The sequence below is a fragment of the Pongo abelii genome, chromosome 3 (genome assembly GCF_028885655.2).
Source record: "Pongo abelii isolate AG06213 chromosome 3, NHGRI_mPonAbe1-v2.0_pri, whole genome shotgun sequence".
NCBI classification, from domain to species: Eukaryota; Metazoa; Chordata; class Mammalia; order Primates; family Hominidae; genus Pongo; species Pongo abelii.
The window spans coordinates 101,212,789-101,227,990 of NC_071988.2; the positions used below are offsets into that span (position 1 = coordinate 101,212,789).

At 37.3% G+C, this 15,202-nt stretch overlaps 1 protein-coding gene across 3 annotated transcripts in view; it reads right to left on the reverse strand.

Moving 5' to 3' along the window:
* The window catches only part of ANTXR2 (ANTXR cell adhesion molecule 2), a 159,527-nt gene that overhangs the window by 87,310 nt on the left and 57,015 nt on the right, over positions 1-15,202 (reverse strand). For all 3 annotated transcript variants that reach the window (XM_002814915.6, XM_002814916.4, XM_009240137.4), the window contains exon 12: positions 7,047-7,142. In XM_002814915.6, the coding sequence (XP_002814961.1) occupies positions 7,047-7,142 (96 nt within the window). The remainder of the gene's footprint in view (positions 1-7,046; positions 7,143-15,202) is intronic.

The window sequence follows — 15,202 nt, forward strand, 5'->3', positions numbered from 1 at the left end:
GTCTGGTTACCCCAAACTAAGCAACTATAGGACTGTCATTTCTCCTATTCTGATTAGTAAAACAAATTTGCTCTTAACTCAAGATATCCCCTAATCTAAACAATGATGAAAACATCCATAATTTCTGATGTCACTAACAATACAAAACAGGATAAGTTTTGTTTTAATGCCTCCTGCCTTTTTAACCTGGGGAAAAAGACAGGATGCTGATGACGGCTTTGTTAAAGAAAGGCAGTTATAGAGGATGGATATAAGGAAGGATACTCAATGAACAGGATACAGACTCTTAAACAGATGTTAAGACATAACCTCAAAAAAATGAGAATTCTTCCCTTCATGGAACACTTTGAAAACTCAACACAATCTATCATTCACTAATGGTAGTGCCTAAATATTCAAATTTACATAAGGCTACTTTTTTATAAGGCTTGCTAGATAAAGGTCTCCAAATATCATTGGTTTGGATTCATACTTTTGTATGGAAAGCCCACGCACACAGAGGACACTATCTGCAACATTTAGATTACATCACCTCTCTGTCATTCTTGAAAAGACTCTTTAGTATGAACTGAAAGATTTAAAATTTAAAAATAGTCTCTATTAAAAGCATCCTGGCTGACCAGATCTTCTATGGCAAGAGTTTTTCCTTAATCTTTTTTATTATATGCCCCTTGATACGGTTTGGCTCTGCGTCCCCACCAAAATCTCATCTCGAATTGTAATCCCCATAATCCCCACGTGTTGAGGGAGGGACCTGGGTGAGAGGTGACTGAATCATGGAGGCGGTTTTCCCCATGCTGTTCTCATGAGAGTGAGCTCTCACGAAATCTGATTATTTAATGAGGCAGTTTCCCCTCCTCTTTCTAGGCCTCTCTTTCCTTCTTCCTGAAGAAGGTCTTTGCTTCCTCTTCACCTTCTGCCATGATTGTAAGTTTCCTGAGGCCTCCCCAGCTATGCAGAACTGTAAGTCAATTAAACCTTTCTTTATAAATTACCCAGTTTCAGGTAGTTCTTTATAGGAGTGTAAAAATGGACTACTACACCATTCCTTAGCAGTCTGGTGAATCTATCCCATAATAATTATTCTAAATTAAAATGTACAGAATTTAAAGGACCCCAATCATATTCAAATGTAATTTTCAAATTTATTTTTTTAAATATGAGATATGGAAACATGTATGTTTCTTTATTAACTCATTAAATAATAAGCTCTTGTAATAAGTTTAGAAACTATCATAATTTTAAAGTAGCAATGCCTGTAAAACACATTTCAAAGATATCTGAACAGTAGTCAGGAGTTACAGTGCATGCCTATATTCCCTACAACTTGGGAGACTGAGGCTGAGGCAGGAGGATCCCTTAAGCCCAGGAGTTCTAGGCTGCAGTGAGCTATGATCATGCCACTGCATTCCAGCCTGAGTGACAGAGAACCTGACTCTTAGAAAAAAATCTGAGCAACTATAAATGTGATATGGGATACATGTGATTGCTACTGGTGACAGTTTTCATAACTGCTAATGTTTTTGTGGGCAGGGTAAAAAATCAATGACAAAAATGATAAATTTCAGTTAGAAGAAAAAAGAAAGATATATATTTTTTTCCATGTAAGTTCACAATTCTCAGGTGAGGCATCCCTGTGGGGTATATGTAGCAGCAACTAGACAAAAGTTAAACTGTTTCTACTTCAGAGTTTCATTATAATTAAGAAATTCTTATGCAGTTGTATCTTAGTTCCTACTAAAAATGATTACAAAGGCCATATTTCCCATTGTATATATATTATAAAGAACAAATTTTAAATGAAGTCAATGAAAATTATATCAAGAGTGATTGTATCATAAATTTCCTCAAGCACAATACTTCTCCATAATTGGAGAATGTTTTACTTCTCAGAATTTTTTACTATAACTAGCAAAATGGTACTCTATTTTGAATTTTATTTCCAAGTAAAGCAATACCAATTTTCTCAATTTTCTCAATTTTAAGAATTGGGATAGGTCAAGAAGATGCATTCAATAATAAATATTCACCATGCAACATGCCTGGTTTACAATGATAGATAGAATACACACAGTACCTGCCTTCTTGAAATTATTAGTCTATAAGGGGAGAGAGATTTTAAACAAATAATACATAAATCATTATCTAATTGTAATTTTACTTAAGCATCACTAAAAAGGTAACATTTGCTCACCTGACAGGATAATGTTATAAGAATTTTGGCTAAAAATTTAATATAAAACATCATAGAAGGGATGTTTCTGACTTTGACATGTTTCTTTTTCCTGATATAAAACTGGTACAGCTAACCAGGTATATGTCATGGTTTCACAGACACAGTAATTAGTCAAATGTTCAAATTCTTTGCTTTCCTCCATAGAGTGAAAGTCAATTTCTAGCTTTTAAGGGGTTCAATAGTTCAATATCTGAATATGAATGAAACTGTACTGGCTCCTCTAGCAAATCATATCACCCCTGAGGAAGCTGCCCATGGATCTCTGTTGTCAAATGATTCTAATAACATATATGCGTGAGACACTTCTGAAAATTGTAAACCTGTCTCTTGCAAAAATCCCTTGTTGCTCTAAGATAGTAAGTAAATTCTACTCAGTATATGAAGCATTATGCATACTAACTTCAAAGTTACAAAACAGAGAGGTTATTCTAATTTTAAAGGATGCATATTGGTTTCCACAGCCTTGGTACCATTGCAAATATTTTAAAGAATATTTCATTGCCTCTCATTTTGCAATTGCTTGTACCCTATAAAAAGTTCAGGGTTTTTGTTTTCTTTTCTTTTTTGTAATGAGTTTGTCAATTCCCCAACTCTGCGGAATATCAGAAACATTCAGGAGATAATATAGGTTTCTTCTTGCTGCTATAACAAATTACCATACACTTAGGGTCTTAAAACCACAGAAACTTTTTTTTATACTTCTGGAAGTCTGGAGTCTGAAGTGAGTATTACAGGGTTAAAAATCAGGTGTTGGCCAAGCTGGTTCCTCCTGCAGGCTCTAGGGATGGATTTGTTTCTTGCCTCTTCCAGCTTCTAGTGGCTGCCAGCATTCCTTGGCTTGTGGCTGCATCACTCCAACTTCTGCCTCTATGGTTACACTGCCTTCTTTCCATCTATAGTCTAATCTCCCCCTGTCTCCCTTTTATAAGACTTGGATCGCATTTATGACCTATCTAGATCATCCTGAATAATGTCAAGATTTTTAATTTAATCACATCTGCAAAGTCCCTTTTGCTATATCAGGTAACATCAGAAGGTTCCAGGGATTTGAGACCTGGATGTCTTTAGGGATCTTTATTCACTTTATTGAAGGAGACTTTTTCAAACTGCATGACCTCTGGAGCTGCCTCCGTCTACCCAAACCCCCTTCCTCTCTGGGAGAATTACCACCACTGGAAACCTGAGAGCCACTGTTCTGAAAGACTTGCTGTTATTTGAGGCAGAAAAAAGAAAAAAAAATACCTGAGAATCTCTGTCTAAAACATAAGTAACATTGTCATCACTGACTCACTGATTAGAGGTCTATGAGATTTTAAACTCTGGATAATGAGTGATTCAATCATGTTGTAAAATATGACTTAATATTTCATATTTTGGCATTTTATAAAACATGAAATGAATGTCACAAGAATACGTGACAGATATTGAGACTTCTATTCAGGGAGTTTTCTTTCCATGTTCTCTGTGTTGATAAGAGCTCCTGAGCACACAGTGCTCACGGAGGTGGATAGCTGACACACCATAAATGTGCCTGAGAATAGACATTTTAAGCTCTTTAGTCATGTTTCAGTTGAAAGATTAGATTTAAATATTTGCCACTAGTTCTTAAAACACATTCAAGCAAAAAGAAATTTGCACAACATCACGCTGATAAACAGATGAATTTCATTTTCGATTAAAAAGTTCATTGCTAGGAATGATAGTCAAAGTCATATTGATCTCCAATAATTTAACACTACTAAGAATTATTTAAATGGTCACATTCTAATTTCAGCATTGCACAAATGTATAACCTAAAAGAAACAAAATAAGATAAACACCCTGCAATTGTAATATAATACCCTCTGAAAACTCAAGATCCTTTTCCACAAGGTTATTGTCACACTACCTCCTTTTTACATCACGTCTTCATTTTTCTCTAGCTCACTTAATTTCAGCTTGAGATTCCAGCTGTCTATACTTTGTTAGAAGTACTTTGTTCTGGCCATATTTAAGGTGCAATATCTGTCACTGCCTTTCCATTTCCATTGTGAATGGAACTCAGTTGGATACAGTCTTAAATAATTTTTGCCAGGACTAGACTTTAGCACTACTGTGAAGCCAGCAAAGTTTCTTTCAGGTAATTAGACGGATCGAATCTCTCCAGTGGCTTCTCATCATCCCTGGGAAGAGATCAGACTTTCTATTACAAGACATAGGAGGTCCTCCCCTATGGGTTCATGCCAAAATCCAAACCATCATTCACCTAGCACAGTAGGTCTCAGCCTAGCACTTCTAAAAACATGTCAGAATAACTCATGATTCCACATGCACTTCATCTGAAATGTCATTCAAGAACTGCCAACATCTTATTCATGACTCAGAACTGAATTGGGAGTCATCAAGTTAGTCAGGTTTCTCTGAAATGCTCCCTTTAGTCTTGGCAAACCCTTCCTCCTTTATGTTTCTACTGTTCTTTATACACGCTGCTATTAGGAGTTCAATTACCTTCCATTTACACTTATTTGCACACATTTCTATGTTTCCATATTAAAATGTGAATTTCCATATCATATTATAAGCATTTGTGTATCCCCAGTTCCTAGCACAGTACTGACGCCTACTAGATAATCAATATTAGCCAAGGGCTGAATTCAGAATTTCACCTCTCCTTTCTTCCTGCTTTAAAATCTACTTTAGAAAATGTTTGCTATCATTCACTTATATGTAGGTATAAATATAAGTTCATACTTACATGAACTTATAAGGGCTAATTGCTTTTTAATCTATATTTTTAAGGGTAAAATAAAGAAGTTTCCTCTATTAAATAAGTTCAGGAAATTAATAAGCATTCGGGATGTTTCTGAGGATAGGAAGCCTTTCTGACATCCTGATACTCCACCATTAAAGGGCTCCCTTTATGCCTTGTAGAAAGTAACTCCATGATTTGAGATCTGTAGAGTCCAAGGCTTTAGAGTCCCATGTATCTAGTCTCTGATCTAGTCACCTGATGATTGGCTCCTCTCCTTAATATCCAAAATGACGGTCAAAACCCATATTTGAGCACATTTCATTTTGCATATGTCTTTTTAAAAATCATACACTTTGACACTTCTGAGCCCTCTGGTCAATACTAAATGAAATTGCAAAGTGATAGTTTAAAAAAAGGAGGGGAAATGCACCACTGCAAAGTTTAAATTAAAAAACCAAGGAGCACAAATTACATTACGGCATCTTTTTGCTTTTAATGTGATACTCAAGAATGCTAGCAACCCTAAAATAGCCATAACTAGATAATCAAGATTACAACAGGAAACTGAGCATAAATTGCTATGGCAGGAAACTGATTAGTTCAGCAAAGAGACAGGATGCTTCTTGTCTCTACTGTTATCTGAGTTAATTCTATGCCTCCTCCATGGGCCAACTGCTCTGAGATAAAGGATTGTAAAGTTGCCTCATGAAAGCAAACTGAAGTACAACTAATAATAAATGCAGGGCTAAAACAAAGCACATCCGAAATGCAAGGATGATGAAATCAGTCAGCAAACATGAGAACGGGGAGAAAAGGCAGTCTTGCAGTATTATGTAAAACATTACCATGAGCTACACAATATTAAGTTCTACATAATGTGCTTATAATAAAAGGAATATTCTCAAAATAAATAGTAGGCATGATTTGGAAGAGGGCTTCCTTAAGATAATTTTTTTTCTATGAAACCTGAACAATCTAAATTGGATTGCTTGAAATGTGTAGAATGATACCCCCCACCAACATCTCCATAACTTGATTACCTGGTACTGTGAATATGTTATCTTAATGGCAAAAGGGATTTTGCAGAAGTGATTAAGGTTCAGGATCTTGAGATGGGAGATGATCCTGGATTAGCTAGGTGCGTCCAACCTAATCCCATGTTTCCTTAAAACTGGAGGACCTTTCCCAGCTGGGTTCAGAGTTAGAGGGAGATGTGACTACAGAAAAATGGTTGAAAAGATGCAACACATCTGGCTTTGCAGATAGAGAAAGGGGGGTATGAAGCAAAGAATGTGAGTAGCCTTTAGAAGCTGGAAAAGGTAAAGGAATGGCTTCTTCCCTAGAGCATTCAGAAAGAAACACATCCCTTCCAACACCTTTTAGTCCAGGTAAACCCAGTGAGACTCATGTGAAAGCTGTGATTAGACAGCTATTAGATAATAAATTTGTGTTGCTTTTAGTCAACACATGTGTGGCAATTTGTTACAGCAGCAATAGATAACTGATATTCACCCATATTCTTTCACAGGCTTTATACAAACACAAAAAAAGACACAAACTGAAACTCCTCGTCATTACTCCAAAAGTAGCAGTTTAACAGATATGCTGACAATTGTGCATGACTAATTTCTGAAGAAACATTTTTCAGTAGCAAACAGAGAAGGTCCTGAAATGGTAGACCCTTCAAAGAGGAAATGAATAATTTAATGAGCACTTAAAAAAACTGACAAATTATCAACTCCTCTCAATGAACCCAAAAGAAAACATCATTCAATTTACTTGAATTTCTCTTGCACTTGAATGAAAATACCCTTTATCCCAACTACCTCCCCTATTTTTCTCTCCTCCTCTTCCCACAAACCTGATTTAAAAGTGCTTTTTAGATGAATTTTTTTAAATAAATATTTACTGACCTGAATGTTTTCTAGAATTTATTATAGTGGTGAAGACAATTAAAATTCATTTTGCAAACTGAAACTTTGCTGTTATTGAGTAACATGGCATTTATTCATATTTCAGACCTTACTTTACATCTTTCTAATTTTTTTTTAAGTAGAGTTGTAAATCCTTCTTACTCACCACTTTGCAGCAAAGGGGCCAAAACCACCACATCAAACCGATCCCCAGGAGTAGAAGTAACACCAAAATAACAATGATGGCTGCGATCCCATTAGACTAAAGTAGGCAAAAAGCAAAAACAAAGCAGTCAGCACAGCTTATGGTCAAATTCCAAATGTATATATATTTTAAGGAAACACCAGAAAATAATGCAGCAAGTATAATGTCAAAGTAGATTTTAACTATATTATTTTAATTTCTTGAAATTCTACAAATGTATCTTCTATTTAATATATATTATGTTTTATGTTATGTTGTTGTGACAGGCAATAATAAACACAAACTTTCCCAAAATGCTGCAGATTCTTTACAAATACATCTAAAAGGAATTTAGGAAAAATCACTAATCAGGATTAGACTGGTCCCTATCTTTCATGTAAGGATTATTTTGGTTCAAAGCAAATTACCCATAGGCAGAATTTTGGCAGAATCCTCCAGACTTTTTGATGGTGAAACACAATTTATTGCATGTAGTTAAATAATACGATGATTATTAAAAAAAATTATCAAGTAGATGACAAACCAACAATGGTTCTTGTTGGGAAATGGTATATACACATCAATGCAAGAATGCAATCTCATGCATTCATAAATCAGATGTTCTCTCACTGCAGCTGAAATATGACCTACACAAAAACCACAGTGGTGTTCTTTCCCTTCCTAACTACTGAGCTCCTCCAGCCTTAAGGCACCTACTCTGGGCTCTGTTCTTAAACCCTTTCATATAAAAACCACCTACTCATTTTACAGGGCTCATATTAAGTCACTTCATGGAAGTCTTCCTTGGACCCTTTGACTATAAAATGCCCCTTTGATTAAACAACTCATATTTCTCTATACTTTAATCTTTAGTACTTATCACAATGCAATGAATTAATTATGAATTTTGTGATTATTTGTTTAATTTATATTTTCTACCATGATTTATTGTGAGCTCTAGGAAGTCAGGAGTTACAACTAGCCTACGTAGCACTGTATACTCCATGTCTGGCTTTTAAAAACTACTTACTGAGGCCGGGCACAACGGCTCACGCCTGTAATCCCAGCACTTTGGGAGGCCGAGGCACGTGATCACGAACGAGGTCAAGAGTACGAGACCAGCCTGGCCAACATAGTGAAACCCCATCTCTACTAAAAATACAAAAATTAGCTGGGCGCGGTGGCAGGCACCTGTAATCCCAGCTTCTCAGGAGGCTGAGGCAGGAGAATTGCTTGAACCCGGGAGGTGGAGTTTGCCGTGAGCCGAGACTGCACCACTGCACTCCAGCCTGAGAGACAGAGTAAGACTCCACCTCAAAAAAAAAAAAAGAAAGAAAGTAAAAACTACTTACTGAGAGGATGAACTCTAAAAAAAGACAGCAAAAGACATGGATACAAAGAAGAATGTTTACTGAACTTTTACTGTACAAACAGTTTCCAAGGGAACAAGGGGTATCTCCCAAACGCCTAATCTCTAGGATCCTCAGTAATAATGTTTTGTTTTGTGTTTTTTTTATGAGAAAAAATTCAGGGAAGCAAACAAAAAGAGCAAAAGAGAAAGAAGATTAATACTAATACTTTATAGAAATTTTCAGGCAAATATCTAAGTAGCCTGTTCTTAGAAAGAACATTCCAAAGTGCACCTTTCTTTACAAAATTCTAAATATTCATGAATAAATCATGCTACCGTCCACAGGCACAAACACATTAAGCTCTAAAATCTAGGCAAACAAGAATATAACGGAAAAAGGATGTCATAGAAACGCATGGAAAACTGTGGTACCCTATGGGAGAAATATTGTCAAATGTATAAATCTTGATCTCACCTTCAAAAATATGGTCTTATGTAAGACAGCCCCTATCTGTGACTGTCCATGTACAGAAGGAATACATTTCTCACCAGACCTTTCCCACATGAGGATCCAGCCACAGCACTCATAGAAATGGCACACCATTTGGCTGTGCTATACAGCTTTCAAAAGGGCTCTATGAACATTTGGTTTCCCCTTTTCTTAGAATTCACACCCGTGTTCAGAAATAAGGACATGCAACTAGAGGCCATGAAACTGCTAAAAATTTAGTGGTTCGTTTGTTTCTTCTATGCATGTGCCAAGAACAGGAAAATCAGAAAATTGCACTGACAGAACACAAAGTAGATGGGCTAGCCCTGCTAGATACTTAAAATTTTCTATTTTTCCCTTAAACAAATGCCTCCATTAGTAGCACTGACAAAATACTATGCAGCTCCAGATACAAATATACATTTATTATTACGATATTATCATATCAACTGATTGCAAAGATTTGTCTTAAAAAAATTAAAAATGGCCGGGCACAGTGGCTCACACCTGTAATCCCAGCACTTTGGGAGGTTGAGGTGGGCGGATCACAAGGTCAGGAGATCGAGACCATCCTGGCTAACACGGCAAAACCCCATCTCTACTAAAAATACAAAAAATTAGCCAGGTGTGGTGGTGGGCGCCTGTAGTCCCAGCTACTCGGGAGGCTGAAGCAGGAGAATGGCGTGAATCCAGGAGGCGGAGGTTGCAGTGAGCCAAGATCACGCACCTGCACTCCAGCCTGGGCAACAGAGAAAGACTCCATCTCAAAAAAATAAATTAAATAAATTAATTAAAAATAAATTATGCACTTTCTAAAGACCTACAGACCTAGTATACATTTAAGCCAAACATGATGGGAAAAGGGTCAGGGGAAGCAAAAAATGCAACCTGGTCTTGCTATCTATCTATCTATCTATCTATCTATCTATCTATCTATCTATCTGTCTATCATCTATCTATCTGATGACTATTTCATTTACTGGATTCTTTTTGAAATATTTAATATCAGGAATTAGGAAACTATGGCACAAAGGTCAAATCCAGCCAATCTATTTTGTGAGACCCTGGCAAGCTAAGAACATTTCTACCTTGTTTAAGAAAAATGACACTTGAGTAATAAATATTTATTAGAACTTTTTCAGTTCTAAAGAGAGGCATGCCTATGTAAAACTGAGAAGCTTCTAGTTTCGCTCGTGATATAGATCTATATGTAATCAAATCTAGTTTCATACTCTTCTTCATCTGACTCTTAAGTCCATAGTTTGCAACATGGTATCGGATTACGGGACTGAATTCTGTAGTGTTCCACCTTTCCCCAATATGTTTATAAAGTTTTGGGCAAAATGAAACTGTTTTTCTTTCATGACTAACATCTTTCTTGCTGTGATAGTGGTTCTGGCTATCAAAACAAACACAATGGGAATGCCTGAATTTGTATCCAGTTAACTGAGCTGATGTCTGGGATTAGTGTATTCAGGGCCTGTGTCATCTGCATCTAATTTCCTTTTCTTCACTAAAAGCAAGTTATACAATAAAAAACTTTATTCTGCTAAATATAACTAAAATTCTAGTGAAGAGAATCATAGAGGTATAAAAACAAATCAGGGTGACTTCTGCCCTTGCAGCGTAGCTATGGGACAGAGGAATCACTGGAAAGTTCCAAAAGAGCATTAGTTGTTATTGCTGCAATCTATCTAGAAAATAGTGAATTCGCAGCAGCCACATTAGAATGAAACAGACACAGAACAGGGAAAATGGGTCTCCACAATTTTGTTTCATGAATTTAGAGTTAGGGAAAGAAAACAGAGTCATGAAACAGATAATTATTTCATTTACTGCATTCTTTTTGGAATATTTGATATCAGGAATTAGGAAACTATGGTACAAGGGTCAAATCCAGCCAATCTATTTGGTAAGACCCCAGCAAGCTAATACCTTTTTTTTTTTTACAGTATTACATAAAGCTGAAAAAATCAAAAGAAGAATATGTTACAAGAAATTCCAATGTCAGTGTACATAGTTTTATTGAACACAGCCATTTGTTTACATAATGTCTATAGCTGCTTTTGCACTACAATGGTAGAGTTAAGTAGTTGTGACAGAGACCATATGGCCCCCAAAGGCTTAAGTATGTATTTACTATCTGGCCTTCTATAGGAAAAATTTGCCAACCCTTGTCCTATATAAATCAATGTAGAATCTGGTTTAAAATGGCAAATTGTGGAAGTGTTCAGTCAGGGGGTGGGAGAGACAGACGTAGGTTCAATTCTCAATTATAGCATTTATCAGACTGCAAAACTGGGCAAGTAACAACCTTTCAGAGCCTCCAGGCTTCAAGTATCCCTTTTGCGGGGACAGTAAGGACTGAAACCACCTGCTGTTACACTCATCAAACCATGCACCTCTTTGAGGGCTGGGTCCACATAAGAAGAAGTACCTTCTAATGTATTTGGATAAAAGTGCACTGAATATTGGAAATATCTTCCTGTTCCTCAGTTTTCTCATCTGTAAAATTAACATAATCTGAACAGCCTCCTCTTGGATTGTGAGTGCTAAATGAAGCCATAAAGGATTTAGCACATATACAGCAGAGCTGAACACAGCGTCTAGCACTTAATACATGCTCAGCAAACAGGTTCTTGGTATTGTTATTGCAAAAGAGTCAGAAAATCAGTGATTTCAAGAAAAAAAAAAAAGGACATCTTTCCATTATGTTTTTAAAAGCAGAGATCCATTTTAAAGATCTTTTGAGGAGAGATGAAGATAAAGGATTTTCTAAATGCAAACCCCCGTCAGACTCTAATCTTAAATCTCTTAAATCTAAAACTTAGTTCCCCATTTTAAACTAGATATATGGTTACTTTCAATCCTTCACTTAGGAAATAATTTTGGAGCACTTGCTCTGTGTAAGGACCAGTTGTGGGAGACGGGCAATAAGCACAGTACAAGCCCTGCCATCAACGTCTCAAGGCTGGTAAGAAAGGCCCAGAAGCAAACAGGAACTCACAGCTCAGTTCCTAAGGGCCTTAAAAGGACTGAGCCCTGGATGTTCCTGAAGCACACAGAGGAGCTTCTTTATCTGTGAGATTTTAACAAGGACTAACCAATGACTAGAATAATAGTGTTCTACTTTGTTTGGCTTTCAGATGCCTGAGCGAGTAAAAAGCATTATCCTCACAATGAGCAATATCGCTAACTGCATTTCACCTGTTCACCATACACAAATATGCCTGAAAGACTAAATCTCATTTAAATCCAAGGTCCAGGTATTCATCATAGTATTACCCACTATACTCTTCAATTTTCAATAGATATTTCATGCATAAATCAGCAGGTGCATCTCATCAGCGCAAGTCTCACTTTTCATATCTATGGTATGGTAATATTACTACCACAGGCAACAGGCATTTGAGGTTAAATACAAGGCAATGGTTAAATCTAAGGAGAAAAAATAATTTTCCTATAATTACTGTCAACCTGAAAAATTGAATTATAGTATTTATTATCCTGTAATAACTAGTGGAATAATAAAAGTCATAAGGAAGAGAAGGCTTCAAGTCATCAGCCTTGGCAGACACGGGGAGATCACCGGTGACCCCTCGGACATTTTCTCAGCCCTGGCTCACCTTGGCCTCTCCCAGGCACGTACTGCTGCCCTCTCTTCACCTTGGAATTCTATCTTCCTTTGTCTTCTTCATTCGGTGTCTGGTCTTCCCACGTCTTAAGCAGTTCTTTCTCTTATTTCTTCACTTACTCTATTCATCAAGACAGTCTTACCTATTTCTTCTGCTTGATTAAACTTTAAACTTCAATCAAATCAGATTTCTTCTGACTGTGGGTCTTGGATCTCCCTTTTCTTTAAGAATCTACTTTTAAAAATTCATGGCCGGGTGCGGTGGCTCACGCCTGTAATCCCAGCACTTTGGGAGACCGAGGCAGCCAAATCACGAGGTCAGGAGATTGAGACCATCCTGGCCAACATGGTGAAACCCTGTCTCTACTAAAAATACAAAAATTAGCTGGGTGTGGCGGCACACACCTGTAATCCCAGCTACTTGGGAAGCTGAGGCAGGAGAATTGCTTGAACCCGGGAGGCAGAGATTGCAGTGAGCCAAGTTGGTGTCACTGCACTCCAGCCTACCAACTGAACGAGACTCAGTCTCAAAACAAATAAAAAATGTAAATAAATAAATAAAAACTTGTAACCACAAAATATTTCTCCGCCTTTTGAAAAGCATTTAAATCTCCTTTAACTCTGAGCAGTTTTACAGACCTTGGAGGACTGTCTTTCTCAAGGCCCTGGGAGCCATTCCTTTGAGATGTAATCATCAAGGGAGATAGTGCCCCTATCACATGGTCTCTGTAGAAGCAGAGAAACCTAACATCAGTGGTGCCTTGCTCCAAGTTTTAGCACTACCTCCTATTAGGAAAGTAGGAGAAAGTTTACTTTTCCTTTAGGTAAGGTCAATTAGCAGATACTGGCGGCCTATAATTCCCACCACCCTAGCTTTTAAAATTCTCCAACCTTTTGTTTCATCACAGGTAAATTCACTCTTCCCTCTTGCAACAGTCTTGAATAAGGTCTTCTTTGCCTGTTTAATTTTGTCCAGTGCATTTTTATCTTTGACTCTATGTATTCCTCCCCACTTCAAGATGACATTAACTGTAAATTGTCCCATTTTTCTTCCCCTTCCTACAACCTCAGCAAAAGCAAAACTTAAATTTTTACTTCCAGCCCTGATCACTCATGAGATGTGAAGCTATAGCTACAAGTACCCTCTTGACATTGCCAACCTCACTTACATAACATGTCTACAATGAAAATTCTTCTGATCTCCAGATTTACCTCTCGCTTTGGATGTTTCCAACGACAGCATCATTCTTCCAGCCCATGAGATTCAATATTTTGGAATGAAACATTTCCCTATAACCACCAGTAAGTCACTTTATAATATGGATTTCTTCATTAATACAATTTATATGGCTATTTCTAGGACTATTTCTACCACCATCAGTCAATTTAGAAACTAAAGTTTTATGCCTATATTCTAGCATTTGTTTCCTAAAAGCTTTTTCTGTGCCTTGTTTTTCTTTTCCTGTCCTTTCTCTTACATGTCATTACTAATTTAATCTTCCCAAAATAGTATGTTTCACCATCACATGTGTGTCCAAAGCCCTTTAAAACCATATTATTATTTTTTGGAGTCAGACCTTGTGATTTCTCAAGCCAATAAAACCTGAAAAAAAAAGCTGCTCACATAGGCTTGCCAGCTAATAATTCTGCCAAATAACAGCATACAAGGAAAAAGAGAAAAGAAGAGAAGAAGCAGGAGGAGGGAGAGGAATATGAGGAAGGAAAAGAAAGGACTGAAGGAATAGGGAGAAGGAAGGTGGGAGAGAAGAAAGAAGGAAGGATGGAATGAGGGAGGAGAGGAGAGGAGAGGAGAGGAGAGGAGAGGAGAGGAGAGGACAGGGGAGGGGAGCAGAGGGGAGGGGAGGGGAGGGGAGGGGAGGGGAGGGGAGAGGAGAGGAGAGGAAAGGAGGGAGAGGTCGGTCCTGACAAATGAAGTGTATTTCCTCTATCAAAGGTTATTTTAAAATTAAAATAGGACGAAGAGCAATTTTAAAATAAAAGAATTCTTTCAAGTTGAATAAATCTAATAATATGAAAAATATAATCCATTTTCTTTCCTTTTTTCATTTCAACACCGTAGAGTTTGGGAATCACAGCCTGTAGGATGAACTCTAAATTCAATTCGGTTTCTTAGGTTGTTGATAATCTGGTCTAAATTTTCTATTTCCAAGAATTTCTTCCACTTATTTCTACTCCAGTCAAATGCATCTCCTCTCAATTTCGTCAACACATCCCCACCCTGTTTGCTGTTTCTCTATAATATGCTCCCCATCCCCTTTCTTTGCTGACATCCTAGTCTCCCTTCAAGGCCCTGTCTGTCTCAGTTCCTCCACAACCATAAAACCTTTTTCTGGTACTCTTTCCCTTCTTGCTCTAAGCTCCTGGAAGCCACTATCTCCCAGTAAATATTATGTGAAATTTTGTTGCCTAATTTATTCCATCCATTTGTCAACAGCTAACAGCTCCAAAGTTTGTACATCCAATCCAGACTTCTCTCAGAACTCCAGACTTGCATATTCAGGGGCCTGACATTTCCACTGCGATGTCCAATAGACATCCCTCATTCAACCTCACCACAACTGAACTCCTCATTGTTCTGAAACTGCTGTGTCTGATGACAATTCATCCTTCTATTTGGCAAAACGACAGCTGCTTTTGCATCA